A 14215-nucleotide genomic window follows, 5' to 3' on the forward strand; every position below is an offset into this window, starting at 1 on the left:
AAGAAATAGGAGTTGTGTTGAGAATGACCTGGAATTGGAGGAGGAAAGGTGAGAGGCAGCAGAGAAATAACATTCATTTCTATAGGGAATGCAGATGGGGTGTGAGCAGAAAGCAGAGCATCAGATCAGAGAGGTAGCACAGGCAAGGAAGCAGAAAGCAGAGCAACAACTTGGTCAGGGAGCACAGAGCAGAGAGCAGAAAGTGGAGCAGCAGATTGGGTAAGAAAAAGGGATTAGAGTGGCATTTGGGGTGAGGAGGGGTGCGGGGCTAATTTGTAGTGCACCTACTGAAAATGTTGGCTCCCACTACCCATTATTTGTTCAATCATCCATGTTTGAGATAAGATCTGAGTTTCTGCTATTAAGCACAACAGCATTTCATATAGGAGGAAAAAACCTCATGGCTTAAGAGATTCTTTCACACTTTTCCTAGATTTTGTAAGATTTTTCTTCCTTTCCTTTGCCAGTAGTGCACTTGAAATCTTTCCAGACAGAAGAGACCTGTACAGTCTTGACAAAGCAGTTACACTCTTCTCCTCTCACCCTGACAGGTCACCTCATTCTCAGCCCTCCACCTCCCCATGCAGGCCCTGCATTGATTGCAGCTCTGAATATCCTGGAAGGCTTAAATATCACAAGCCAGATATCCAGGGAAAATACCTTCCATTGGATAGCAGAGGTAAGCCAAAGACAGCTAGTTAGCCATATGTTGATATAAAAGGACTTTATTTGTTCATTGATTGTGCTAAAGCTATTTATGACAAAACAGGTCGCTAAGGGTTAAATCTGGGCTTTGACATTGTCTCACAAATGTGCAGTAATTTAGGGTATCCTGGGGTCTCTCTACTGTCTGAGTACTTGAATAATGCTCTCTCTTCCTAAACAATACCTGCATTGCCATGTATTTCCTGTATTTAATTGTGACAGGGTGAGAAGTCCACCCTGTCATGAGACCCTGAAAACACAAAGAACAAAAGAGTATTTACCATGCTGGTGGGCCCAGCCTTGGGAAAAGCCCGGCACCGAGAGCCCTGGATTGTAATTAGCCTGATCAGCTGGGAGAGCTGGCTAGGCAGTGAATAGGAGGCTGCAGCCAGCCTCACAGCTGATTGGCATGGGGAATTAAAAGGGGAGCCAAGCAGGCAGTTGGCATTGGCTAGGGAGAGAAGTGGACCCAGGAAGAAACCCAAGGGAATGCAGGGAGATGGTAACAACAGACTGACTAAGAGGACTCAGGAGAGAGAATCTCAAAGACTGACTTATCTTGGAGGCAGGGAGACGAGGTGGCTGCAACATCCAAGCCAGTGAGTCCGAGTCTGGTGGGTGTGGGCAACCACACCAGGGACCTGGAGGAAAGAAGAGGCGGGACCAAGAGTTTGGGTGAGTTTGAGGCGTTGGCCTCCTGTGACTCTTCAGTGAAGGATAAGGGCAAAGACGAACTGCAGGACAGTTGGCTTGGGACCCGTGCAGGGAAGAACGGGGCCAGTGACTGAGAACAAGAAACCGGCCACCTAGAGGCTGATCAAGGCAGTCTCGGGGCTGAGACTCCCACAAAGGAGAAATGATACATGGAGCCCTGTGAAGTGGAGCCAGTCTTCTAAGTTATGGAACTAACATCAACCTTCTCATAGGACTGTTGTGACAGAACAGCCTTTGGGATGTCTGTCACTTTAAGGACTGGAGCAGGGAGCTGCCAGGTGGCTAATGAGAATGGCCATTTTGGGAGAGCTCCATTATAGGAGCAGAGCATTTTGAGATCAGCCAGTGGGGAGTAACATTGCCTGATGGAGCTCCTGCTCCAGGAATAACTCGGAGGTAAGGGTGTAGCTATGGGAAGGAGGAGGCCTCATTGGTCTTAGGCACCCTGCCGGGATAGGGGGGCCTGGTGGTCCTGCCTGTGGCAGGTCAGGGCCACTCAAATACCAGGACTAAAAACCTCCCTGGTGCAAGGTTTGGGTGGGTTACTAGAGAGTTGAGTGGGGGGCAGGTAACCTTATTGAGAAGTGCCTGAGTGCTATGGGGTGTTGGACCCCAGAGGTGGGCCAGGGATGCTGAATGAGCACCACCTGAACCCAAAGAGGGTAAGACCCTGGGCCCTGAGAGTTGCAGGACGGAATTGTGGGGCCAGTTAAGCTCAGAGAGGAGCGGCTGAATCCTAATGGGTGGAAGACCCTCGGCCCTAACGTAAGGGGTAGAGTCGTGGCCCGAGAGGAGTGTAGTGGTCCGGTGAAGGGCCAGGGATGAAGTAGGCCTGTAGCTGACCAATCGCTCAGTCCTGCTTGGGTGAGGGTCATGGGAGAGGCCCAGAAGTCCAGGACTGACTGAGGGATGAAGAGAAAAGCCTGAGGATCTCCCAGGAGTAGGGCAGAGTGAGTGTGGCCTGAATAGGCAGTATGCAAGAGACCAGATGAGAGCTGGTGGAGTGCAAGAGGCCCCAGTGAGAGAGGGGTGGTATGTGTTTAGCCCCAAAGTGTGCAGTATGATAAAGATACAACTGCGTGCTCAGTTTGGCCCAGCCTTGAGCTGGAGTATCATCACACAGTGAGACATCAGCAAGGCATGGGACAAGTGTAGGGTTGGTAGGACCCACGGTCATTTGGGTGCACAAAGGGCAGCCTCCCACCTATTTGACATCATAATCATTTATCAACAAGGTGTGGCAAATGAACAAGGCAGGTGGTTTGCCCAGAGACAAGGGCACGGTCATAATAGTACCAGGTCTGGAAGGTGCCTTTGTCACAACTGTATTCATCTTTGGTCCCTTCCTTTTCCATTTAAGTCAGGGCGGGTGAGTTCAAGGAGACTATCTGGTCCAGCATGAAAGAGTCAGCAGTTTTACTTTAGGAGGACACAGCTAATCTTCCACAGTAATCATCTCCACAAGATGATTCAGCAGCAGTGAAAGACAGCCCTGTCCATTTCCTCATTGTTTAGATCCATCTAATATGCCACCCACTTACTTGACTGTCAGAAAGAACTGGTGCTGAAAGCCTGTGGACATCTGTTTCCTATTTGTGACTGGGATTTGGAACAATTAAAGAAAGGACTGCCTCCACTGGGATGCTTCCCAGGTTTTACAATGAGCCTAACTGCCTGCTGGACAGGATTTGGGAGATTCCTCAGCTACAGCATGGGTGGGCAATTATTTGGGCCTGGGGTATGGGCCTGGTCCTGGAGTGAGATGGCTGGGATCCTGCCCTTACCTGCCCATCCTGCTCCCCTTACAACTCACCAAAACTCCCTATGTGGAATGGGGCCGTGGGTGGGTTGGGAGCACTGTTTGGGAGTGGGATCAGCAGGTGAGGCCAGGATCTCACCTGTCTCACACCTGAACTAGGCCCGTCTTGTAGTCCCAGCCCCAGAAGCAGTTCCCTGTCCACCCAGCCACATGCCCTGCCCATGCAACTCTTGGCTGGTCTCCATGAAGACCCCAAGATCACGGAGTGGGGACAGTGTGGGGCCAGAGCTGGATGACCAGGGACATGTGGGGCCAGGGCCCAGGCAGAGCTGTGATGTGCTCCCTGCATGCCTCTTCCCGCCTGGGTGCTAGGTGCTGGGAGTTGGCTGGGGGTGAGGGGAGGGAGGCAGGGGGTACATGTAGCAGAACTTGCCTAGATGTTGCAGCCTGTGGCTCCCTCTGCAGCAGTCCTCAGGGGCTGAGCTCTGCCTATTCCTGCCAGGGGCAGCCTGCAGCATGCTCCTGCCCAGGGTTGCCATCCCTGGACCCGGCCAGCATGAACAGCTTATTGGAGGGGTGGGGTGGGGGGCTGCTCCCGGTGTGGCTGCAGCCACCCAGGTGCTGCTCATCTCCCCTCACCTCCAGCAGCAGCTCCTCTTGCTCCTGCCTCTGCTGCACTGCTCTGGGTAGGGACGAAGTTTCAGCTGGGTGGCACCTGCCCAGTGCATAGAGGCTCTGGCTCTAGCTCCTGGCTACCTTCTACCCTGCTGGGTCAGACCCTCAACTTTTTTTTTTTTTTTTTAAGGATGTTTTAGTCTTTGCGATTATGGAGAAAAGCCTGGAAATATGACCCCAGTGTACCCTAAAGGATCATTATGCAGATAATACACAACAATATCCAATATTTATTATTTTTTTAAATCTCATGAATTTTATGATAATCTCATGGTTTTTGCATGCTGGAGGTTGCATATTATACACCTATAGATAATTGCAGGTTCTTATGTCCCTGTTACTGTGGGCACTGTTCTGTTGCTAGACAGCTAGCAGACTTTCAGTGGGGTTTTAATGATCAAGCCTTTAACACAAGTTATATTGCTGAGTTGTTGAGTTAAATTCTGTGTTGTGCTCTAAGGGACATAACCCAGAAATGTTTAGCTCAGAGCCAGCAGAAGCAAAGCATCTTTAAACTGGAGCTTGTAGGGTGCATCTGTGTTGCCCCATGCTGTCTGTTTTGATGGAATTCTTCTGCGGCCACCCAAGGGGCTCTAACAGCCCCATTCACTGCAGCCAACAGTAATCTCTTCCACAGGATTCTGACTAGTGGAAAATAGTTGTCCCACAAGTTAATAATCTTTTATTGTACATCAGAAGATAAATTATGACCCCCGCAGGGAAATCTGTGTGCACCGCACATGACAAAAGTTAATATGAATCTGGGCTATAAATCAAAAGGTTTAAGCACTGACTTAAAACTACAACGATAGCTACACCAATTGAAAACTGAAATAGTCTAATAAATCATCTCAGTCCCATGGCAATGTACTGAAAAGCACACTTGTTCTTGTAACTTTGCTTTTGGTGATCTATTATGAAGCTGTCCTGATCTTAAGAAGCTGTCAATCGAATCACAACAGTTTTGGAAGGGAACAGGATGTGCATATCCATGAGGTTTGGGCAGGGTTCCAATACTTCTCCCTCCTTCTGCAGCTAATCAAAATCAGCTTTTCAATCTCAAACCGGTGGGCCAACTCTTAGATTGGGGCAGATAGGTGCTTCTGGGTGGTATGTCGTTTTTGTCCATGTTTTTGAAACATGATTCACCCTGGTAAGACTGTGTATTTATGAGATGCCATATCTGCAGCATGCTTTAAAAATGCTGGCCCTTTGAATGTCCTTGGATTAACATTTTCCATTCAAGCCATTTGGATGTATTCTAATTAGAAACATGGAGTTCCGGAGCTTTAGTTAGAGTGGTTAATGAGCATTCTGCTTTGGGACTGCTGGTGGAAGTATGTACTATAAGCATGCGCATATACAGCAGAAGAGTCCCCTGGGAATCCAGCATGATTTTTATCATCGCAATGAATGCGTAGGAAAGTGGTAATTATTAACTAGCAATTAAATGGGAAGTAATAGTCTGATGGTTGTATTTTTAGAAGTACAGTAACACACATCAGCTGAACAACTATGCACTTGCATGTTTCACGTCAGCCACTTGGTGTATGAATATTGCAGGGTACACTCTGGTCTCCTGTAATACTTCCTGTATAAACAAAGCTGGTATCCCTTGTTTGTCCTGTCCACATACTTTACTCCTCCTTACTGAGGTACTGTATATGTGGAACCAAGTTTCCAGAAATGGTAGCTTCAAGAAGAGGTAGCTTATATATGATAAGGATAGGTACCTTCCTCTATCTGGACAGTGGAAGGTGAGATTTCTTGGGTCACATAAATATTGTTCTTTCTTTCTGTGTTCAATTTAGACATTAAAAATAGCACTGACTCTTGCTAGCAGCTTGGGAGACCCCTCCTATGATGCATCTGTAGAAGCATCCGTAGAAGACATGGTGAGGTAGGTCTGCATACACTGAGTACTTTGAAGAACTGAATTGAATCTTGTTAGTTTTACTGTCCTGTCTTAATCCTTCACATGGCACAAAAAGCCCCTATACTTTTTCTATGCATCTTCTTCATTTTACTGATGAAAAGGCAGTTTTCAACAGCCTCCCTATGGCATGAGCTGTGCTACATTCAGCAGTTAGCAGCATACCCATCTGAGCAAAAATAAATTTGGTCTAGAAAGGTTGTGAGGCTTGCCAATGGGCTTTCCTTGTCTGGATTCTTCCTGTAACAGACTTCCCACCCTTTTTAAAAAAAATTAACAACCCTATTTAGAGGCTCCCATCTACTATGTGAACTTGTCCAGTGTTCCCTGGCTGTTGCTCCTCCCTCAACATGCTGATCAGTGTTTTATGCCCTCATAGCATGTCTACCATGTGGCATGAGGGACCATGTTGGGGTTTCAAACTCAATCTCTCATACTGCAGATCAGGGCTTAGTATGAAATGGTGCTGAATGTAGTTTGCCTTTTTTCCAGGCTCTGATTGACACTAGTTAGCTATACCAGCTGTTACTAATGCCCATGTCAACAACAGGTAACTTTGTTAATTTAGGCAAGGCCTTTTATATACCATATGTTCTTGTATGCATTTGTTTTCTAAAAACCGGCTGCTGACTACTTAAGCATACATTATACGGAAGAAATGGTAAGCACGGTTTCTGCTGGTCCTCATCAAAAGTGAAAGTAAAATTTTTACATGATTTACAGGGAGTGGAACAAGAAGTAGGCTCCACCCCCTAGCTCCTGCTACTCAGTTACTTACTACTACTAGTTTTTCTTTCATTTTGCCTTCAAAAACAAGGTACATATTTTATTCCAGGGAATGTTGTATACAAGAAAATATGGTATGCGGAAGACCATGTCTCTATAGTCTCTTCTACACAGTAGAAGAGGCATGCTAAAGTCTAGACCTGCTGGGAAGTATTGCTACAGCTGTTTCCTGAGCAGTGGCAACGTACAGTAACAGCATTGGGAATTGCATCTAAACCCTGTTGTGTAGACATAAACCGTTAAACAAACTATGTTATAACCTACTTAAAGTCAGACCTAAGGGCCCAGCCATGCTGCCAGTATGACTGGGTGTTTGCAATCAGTATAGGATCTGAATCCTATCACTGGGTCTTCCCCAGAAGGATGTCTGCATGCTGTGGGAATGCCAGGCTCACCTCTAGTCTGGAATGAACAATAAAGTTTTACTCGAACCTTCTCCCCAGAGCTAGATGCTCCTAGAATTTTTCTTCTAAAAATTGCTCAGCTCACACCGTAGGTTCTGCTTTTCTCTCTAGAGAGTACTTTTCCCATTTCATTTGTAGCTAGGTGGAGTGATGAAGATGGTAATGTCTGCCACACTGAGCCAAAAAAATACAAGTTAAACCTTTCCTGCCATGACCTGCTATGAGGGTGGGCTGTTTGAGGGACACAATACCAGCCTGCTATACTGATTACAAAAAACAGAGTTGAGTTGTGTTAACACAGCAGCTGTTTTTCACACTGTCACTATGTTTGGACACCTGTTCCAACCACATCCATGACAGAGCCTTGAGCCAGCCCTCAGTATCCTAGTATTTGGCAGTCTTACAGTATGATCCCTTTTTGTTCTGTAAAATATTAGTAATACTTTGCCTGCCTGCTTCCATTGAACCTCTCTGAACTCCAGGTGTTCAATGCCTTCTCTCAGATATAATATGAGAAATTGCTCATTACATTTAATTTCCAAAATCAGAAGAACTCTCCTGGCACAGTCCAGCCCCTCCCAGGCAAATGCAAGAGCCAGCAGTTAATAGTGGCTAGTAGATTTATCCTATATAGAAGATGTTCTGCTTTTTATGCTCACTGGGTTTTTTTTTTCTCCTCCTCATCCTTTCTTATCACTGCAGCAAATCAAAGGCTGGTGTCCTGCGTCAGCTGATTAATGACTCCCAGTCCTTCCCTTCTGGTCTCCATATTCCACCATTCTCCATGGAGAGTGGACCCTCTGCTAGCCAGGTCCTTGTTATGGGACCTGATGACTACATTGTTGCTGTTGTGAGGTAAAGGTTTTATTTTTCAGTGTGGACGGTTACAGAAAAAAAGAGAGCATAGAAAAAAGGTTAATTCAGTGTGGGGGATGCAGGAATGAGTCTAATAATGATGGGATCCAGAGCCCATCATCTTTAACTCACTAATTTGATTTGGATCACTCCTGGATGCAAGTCATTACCATCTGGTGGCTGTCCAGTTGCCCATATGAAATACATTCGTGGTCCCAGTCTGGCCTCTGATGGAAGGATGTTCGCAATTTTTTTCCCTCTAGTTTCTGTTCTTGACAGAGTCCTAGGATTGACTAGGATATAGATTGAAATGCCCCATCACCTCCAAGTGATTCCATCAGCCCTTGGCAGGGCAGAGTAGAAGTTTGCATCACTGCTACCCACACTGTACCTGTTCCACAAAGTACAGAAAGCTTCCTTCTCCAAGGTTATTAGAGGGCATCTTTCACCAACATTAAAAATCTACTGAAAATCCTTTACCAAACCAAGGTGAACAAGGGAATCTGGGCAAGGACTGTGACAGTAGGAGGCCTGCAGTGACAGGAATCATTGGAAAGGCAGTTACAAGATTTCTTCATATTTTTCAGTTCCCTGAACCGTCCATTTGGGAGTGGAATAATAACCCCTTCTGGAATCCTACTGAACAGTCAGATGTTGGACTTTTCCTGGCTGAATAAGACATCCAATCACTCCTCTCTCAACCCGGTAATAAGTTACCCAAAGAAGTCTTGGTCTGAATTCTTTTGGTTTTAACTACTTTAATTCTGAAATTACTTCCATAAGGAGGCTGTTTATGTCTTATGAATAACCCAAACTGAACACCCTGGTTGCTACTTATCATTCCATTCCATGTACTATAGAAATAGGATATACAGTTGAGAAGGTTATTTGCATGTGTGATCTGTCCACAAATAATTTGTCATCATACTACAAGGAGACCCTAGAGTCTAGCATAGCTGCACTGGGAAAAGTGTGCTTTTCCTAGAGACTGGTCATAAACTGAATGACCATACTTGTCTGTTGAATGAAATTAAAGTTTGTGTTTGCAAATGATTACTCTGTAGGATGAAATAGTGGCAGACAGTGGCAGAAAAAACCTGAAGTCTCAGACAGAGAGCCTTATTGGCCACTGCTGGCCATTTCTGTGCTAAATTGCATTTTTGCCACACATTTTTAAACAGTTGATACTGTCCACTCCAGAAGTAGCTGCATTGTATTAGTGAGTGCTGTAACTTCTGTGTACAGTTTGTTAAAGGTTTTGGATGGCGTGAAATGAAAGGTATTAGATAATGCCAAATACCGGGTGCATCTACATGTGCAATTAATGTGAAGCAATAAATTCTGGAGTGGTTTGAGGCGGAGTAAACTGCTCCCAGTTGCAACCTGTACACATGTGCCTGGGATAGCAGCAATTTGAGCTGGTGTGGAGCAGGCTCCTGGCTGGCTGGGCTGACTGGGTGGAATTTATGTCCATGGTTGGCGTTTTGGTGCAGAAAATTATTCCACTGGAAGATAGTACTGCCTGGGACAGTACTGTCTCACAGAGGAGTTAATTAGTTTATTGTGCTGTAATATTGGTGCAGGTGTAGACAGTGATGCTTTACTACAGAGCTAATTAATCCACTCCACAATAAAGTGCATGTGTAGATGCACCCACTATTACTATAGCAGTGTGAATAGTGTAATAATGAGCCAGCAGTATTAGGATGTCTCACTCAAATGAAAAGAGAAGCAAGTTAACATGAGCAATTTAGGGCTCTGGCAAATCTTTGTTCTGAACTCTGTGATAGTTTAGGTGTGTATTTTAATTTACCTGCAGCGGAATCTCATTCAGCCGGGGAAAAGACCTCTATCCTTTTTACTGCCCACTGTTGTTCGACCAGCAGAAGGGATGTGTGGGACTTATCTCTGCGTGGGAGCTAACAGTGGAGACAAAGCCTTGAGCAGCATCACTCAAGTACGTTTTGAGCACTACTTTTCAGGACATTTTGAACCACTTGGCACTAGGAATGACTAAGCTGGCCTTCCCTTGTGTCTGCATGCTGGTCTTTATATTCAGTTTCCTGGAGGTTTCTTATACCAACGTGCCTCATTGCAGAAGAAATGTGAAATAGGTGGTTCCTGGTTTGGGGATGAGGGATTAAAAATCTAAATGTGCAACAGCCCACAGAAAATGAAGTGCTCCAGTAAAACATAGGCAGTGGTGTAAGGTAGAAGGTGAGTTTCACTTCAAATGACAGCCCTAGTTAAGTTGTGTTTGAGCTAAAAGAGCAGGTCTGTTAAACTAAAGGAAGCAGCAGGCTCATAAACCTCAGATGATCTAGCCACTGGAAGGCAATAAAAACCTGTATTGTATTAATACAAGTCACATAACTTCCCTGCCCTGTTGTGTCAAAATGCCTTACAATCTGACTTGGAAGACCAATTCCTAGGGTAGATAAGAAATCTGTTACCCCCATTCTATCCTCATCCTCAATCCTTAGCCTTTCTGCTCTAGCTGCCAACAAAAATGCCAACCAGTGTCATCAGCACAGTAAAAACTTTCATGTGCTGCCAGACAGGCTGGATCCAATCTGTGGTCCAGAGGTTATCAGATCAGTCTCCTGAACCACCCAGTTCTATACAACTGGATATATAAAGTTAAAGATATATTTGCTGCAGTTTCTTCATTCTGTTAACCTCACCTACTCTGGCAGCGCCTATAAATGTGGGGAGGCAGAAACTTAGCAAACTTTATAAATCTTTTGTGCCCTTCCACAATGTATTCATAGCTCATCTTCTTAAAGACTGTGAGAAAAATAAGACCTTTGTATTTTGAGGACTGTGGGAACGCTGTAGCTGAATGTTGGCTGTTATGCCTAACAGTACATTTTAACACAGGGGTGCCCAACCTCTAGCCCATGGGTCAAATGTGGCTCACAGAGCCATCGTATCTGGCCTGCAGGGCTTGCAATAGGCCTGGAAATTTGGTGGCAGGGGAGCAGTGGCCATTAACATGGCCATGCTCCCCACCCCGCCAAATTCACAAACCATAAACCACACATGGCTGGTTAGAACCAGATGTGCTGTGCCCTCTTCCTCTCTCCTCCCCCTCGTAAGGCTGGGTTGGGGCCAAGTTGCACCGCCTCCCTCCTGACTCTGGTTCATGGTGGGGCCATGCCGCCTTCTCCTCTGGGGTGGGTTGGGGCTGGGCTATGCCCCCTTCCCCCCACAGGGCCAAGTTGGGGCCAGGCCATGTCCCCTTCCCCCCACTTTTTCCTGCAGAACTGGGTCAAGCTCCTTTCCCCTGCAGGCAATGGCGGATTTACCATGAAATAAACCGTGCGGTGGCACGGGGCCCCAATGACAGGGGGCCCCAAAATGCAGGACAAATCTGACAAATGACTGAACTTAATAAGCATGGCAAGTTGTGAAGCAGTCCTAGCTTTCTGCATTCTGCAAACTTCTTCTGAAAACTGCTCCAAACGTGGTTTTTTGAAGTAGCCTAGGAAAGAATTTGCTTTGCAATTTTTTCTCTGTTTCCAATGTTCTTTTTCTTGGCTGGGTCCTGGGGCGGGGGTGAAAATGAAGCTGCGCACAGGGCCTGACTAACTCTAAATCCAACACTGCCTGCAGGGCCACAGTAGGGCCAGCCTGTCTCAAGCCCCTTCCCCACATGGCTGGATGGTGCCCTCTGTGCGCACCAGACTGGGATCACTGGCCAGATCCAATCCATGGACGGACCAGGCACTGCCCATCTGGCTTGCTGGGGAAAAAGGTTGAGCTTCATTGTTCTAGCACATTCCTTTTTGAAATCCTCCACATCTGAGCTTTCTCAAATGGCACCTTGCAATTTATAATCTGTAATGAGATGGAGTCCTTGTCAATGGTGTGATTGTATATGCAGCAGGATAGGATTATTAAAAAGGGGCATAACTACATTTAGTTTTGAGTTACTTTACCTCACTGAAGGCATTAGTCAGAGGAAAATTAAAGGTGCCCAGTTGCCCCTATTGTTGCTTTATTTGATTTAATGGGAACTATAAAGACCTATTTGATTCTGAAAATTGCTTCCTTATGGTTCTCTTTATGAAGAGCCTCTGAAAATATTCATGTAATGAGAAGTCAGTCATTCTTAACCTTTTTAGATTCAAGGAGTTATATACTCAAGGCCTCCCTCTCAAAGTTTAGTTCTTTGCTTTCACTTGTTTGTTGACTAGGGAAGAGTAATAGAGCATTTGTTCTGTTGCAAAAAATTCAGAAACATCGTAGGTCAGAATGCTTTTTACACTATAGATTCCTCTTTGAAATCTCTGGGTTTATCTGGAAAATCTCATGTAAATGTTGGTGCAGATAAAGGTGCTACTATTGTGTACCACCCCTTAGCACCCTTAAAAAGATCTCGCAACAGCCCAGGGTGCCACAGAACCCTCGCTGAGAATCACTACAATAAGTGCTCCTATCTCAAGTGTAAAAATGAACAGTTACCCATTTTGCATGAACAAATGCAAATTGGTGTTTGCCTGTGTGAGGTATTACATTTGAAAATGTTAGTGTCACAAATGAGTAACTTGCTTTAGAACTGTATTCCTTAGAGCTTTAACCAAGTTATTAATATCTGTGTCTCTCCTGGTGTAGGTTTTAGTGAATGTTTTAACATTTAACAAGAATTTGAGTGAGAGTTTGTCACTGGGTCGCTTGTACCCACAACTTCAGTCCAACATCTTGCAAGTTGACAGTAAGTATGGGGAACAACATTCATGTTGGTTGACTCCATGTCTACCTTATCAAAAAAGAGAGAGCATTTTCAAAGGGGGATAGCAGGCTACTCTAGTCCTCTCAGATATACCTGTTCATCCTCATCAGTTCCTCTCCATTTTCACATGACCAAACTATAGGTCTTCCGTTTTTTCAGTCATGACTCATAAACTATCGAGTCCTCAATAACTGTCTTGTTCTTTTTTAGAAATATATCCAGTGTAGTGATAGCCTGCATCTTCGGGTTCCAAATGAATGTGGCAAGACTTTGATTATGTCTTGAATCTGTCTGTCGTTTAAGGCGGCCTGTGCCTTCTTATTTTGCAGTGCTTCCCTTTCCTAGAACTAGTTGTATATAGTTATACTAGCTGCACCCCTCCCCAGACACTTTCTCTTTCATTTTGCTTTCCCTGGCCTCTCTGTAACTCCACCCAGCTGGAAAACACACAACAGTATCTCTTTTTTATTCTAAAATGTCTCAATCCTTGTGCTAGCCTAAAAGCAGTGTGTTCAAATCATACTTTTTACTGAGTTTCTTGTTGTTTTATTTTTTTTTCCTTGAAACTGTACTCCTAAAACCATATTTATTACACAATAATATTAGTTCTTGTTAAAGAAAATGTTAGTCCTCAGGATTTAATACAGGGGAGAGCAAAATATGGCCTATGGGTCGGATCTGGCCCACAGAAGGGCTTTGTCTGGCCTGCGGTGGGTCCCTTGGTCCTGCCTGGCCCAGGCACCATCTGACAATGGCACATCCTGCTGCCTCTTGGGCACACAGTGGGACTGGGGAGGCTCTGTGGTGGGACTGCCTTTCTAGGCAGCTCAGGCAGTGGCACCTCCTTTCAGCTGCCGCTGCTGCTGGACCCAGCCCCATAGTACCAGTGGGGACCTGCGCACACAGCCCCAACCCAACCTGTCCCGCACCTGTTCTGGACTTGCCCACCTAGGTTGAGCAACAGCAGCAGCAGTGGTGGCCAGGCAGAAACAGTTGCTTGGCATGTGGGAAAAGCGGCCCCTCCCTCTAGTTGCTGCAGCTGGCTGGAGCACTGGGCTGCTCTGCATCTGTTCTGCGCTGCCACTGCTGCCCCACTGGGCCTCCTGGAGGTGGCAGTGATGGCAGCGGAGACACAGGGCAGCCTGGCCTGGGCTCCAAGCAGCTGCAGCAGAAAGGGCCTGGCAGTGGCGAGGGGGAGGGGCCACTTTTCCCCCATGCTGAGCAACAGTTTCTGCCTGGCTGCTGCTGCTGCTGCTGCTGCTCAGCTTGGGCAGGCAAGTCCAAAGCAGGCGTGGGGCAGATTGAGGTGGGCTGGGTCAGGGCAGTGTGTGTGGGTCCTCCCTGGTACCACAGGGCGGAGGCCCATGGTGGCAGCAGCCAGAAGGAGCCACTGCCACCTGGGCTGCCTAGAAAGGCAGTCCAGCCACAGAGCCTCTCCAGCCCCACTCTGTGCCCGGGGGGCAACAGGAAGCAGCATGGGTGGGTGGTGCAGAGCAGGCGTGGGGTGGGATGGGATCAGGGCTGTGCACATAGGTTCTGGCTGGTCTGCTCTTGCTGGGGTGAGTCTGGAGCAGGTGTGGGGCAGGGCTAGGGCTGCATCTTGTCAGCAATGGCAGGGAGACTCTGTAGGGTGTGCAGCCTCCAGGCTG

General features: G+C 46.4%; 1 protein-coding gene across 1 annotated transcript in view; it reads left to right on the top strand.

Moving 5' to 3' along the window:
- Positions 1 to 14215, top strand: part of GGT7 (gamma-glutamyltransferase 7) — an 87413-nt gene that overhangs the window by 57646 nt on the left and 15552 nt on the right. The window contains exons 9-14 of the mRNA XM_019513011.1: positions 552 to 679; positions 5665 to 5753; positions 7679 to 7831; positions 8419 to 8536; positions 9651 to 9788; positions 12449 to 12548. Of these exons, the coding sequence (XP_019368556.1) occupies positions 552 to 679; positions 5665 to 5753; positions 7679 to 7831; positions 8419 to 8536; positions 9651 to 9788; positions 12449 to 12548 (726 nt within the window). The remainder of the gene's footprint in view (positions 1 to 551; positions 680 to 5664; positions 5754 to 7678; positions 7832 to 8418; positions 8537 to 9650; positions 9789 to 12448; positions 12549 to 14215) is intronic.

This window comes from Gavialis gangeticus, unplaced genomic scaffold (genome assembly GCF_001723915.1).
Source record: "Gavialis gangeticus isolate Ggan-Ray unplaced genomic scaffold, GavGan_comp1, whole genome shotgun sequence".
Lineage (NCBI taxonomy): Eukaryota > Metazoa > Chordata > Crocodylia > Gavialidae > Gavialis > Gavialis gangeticus.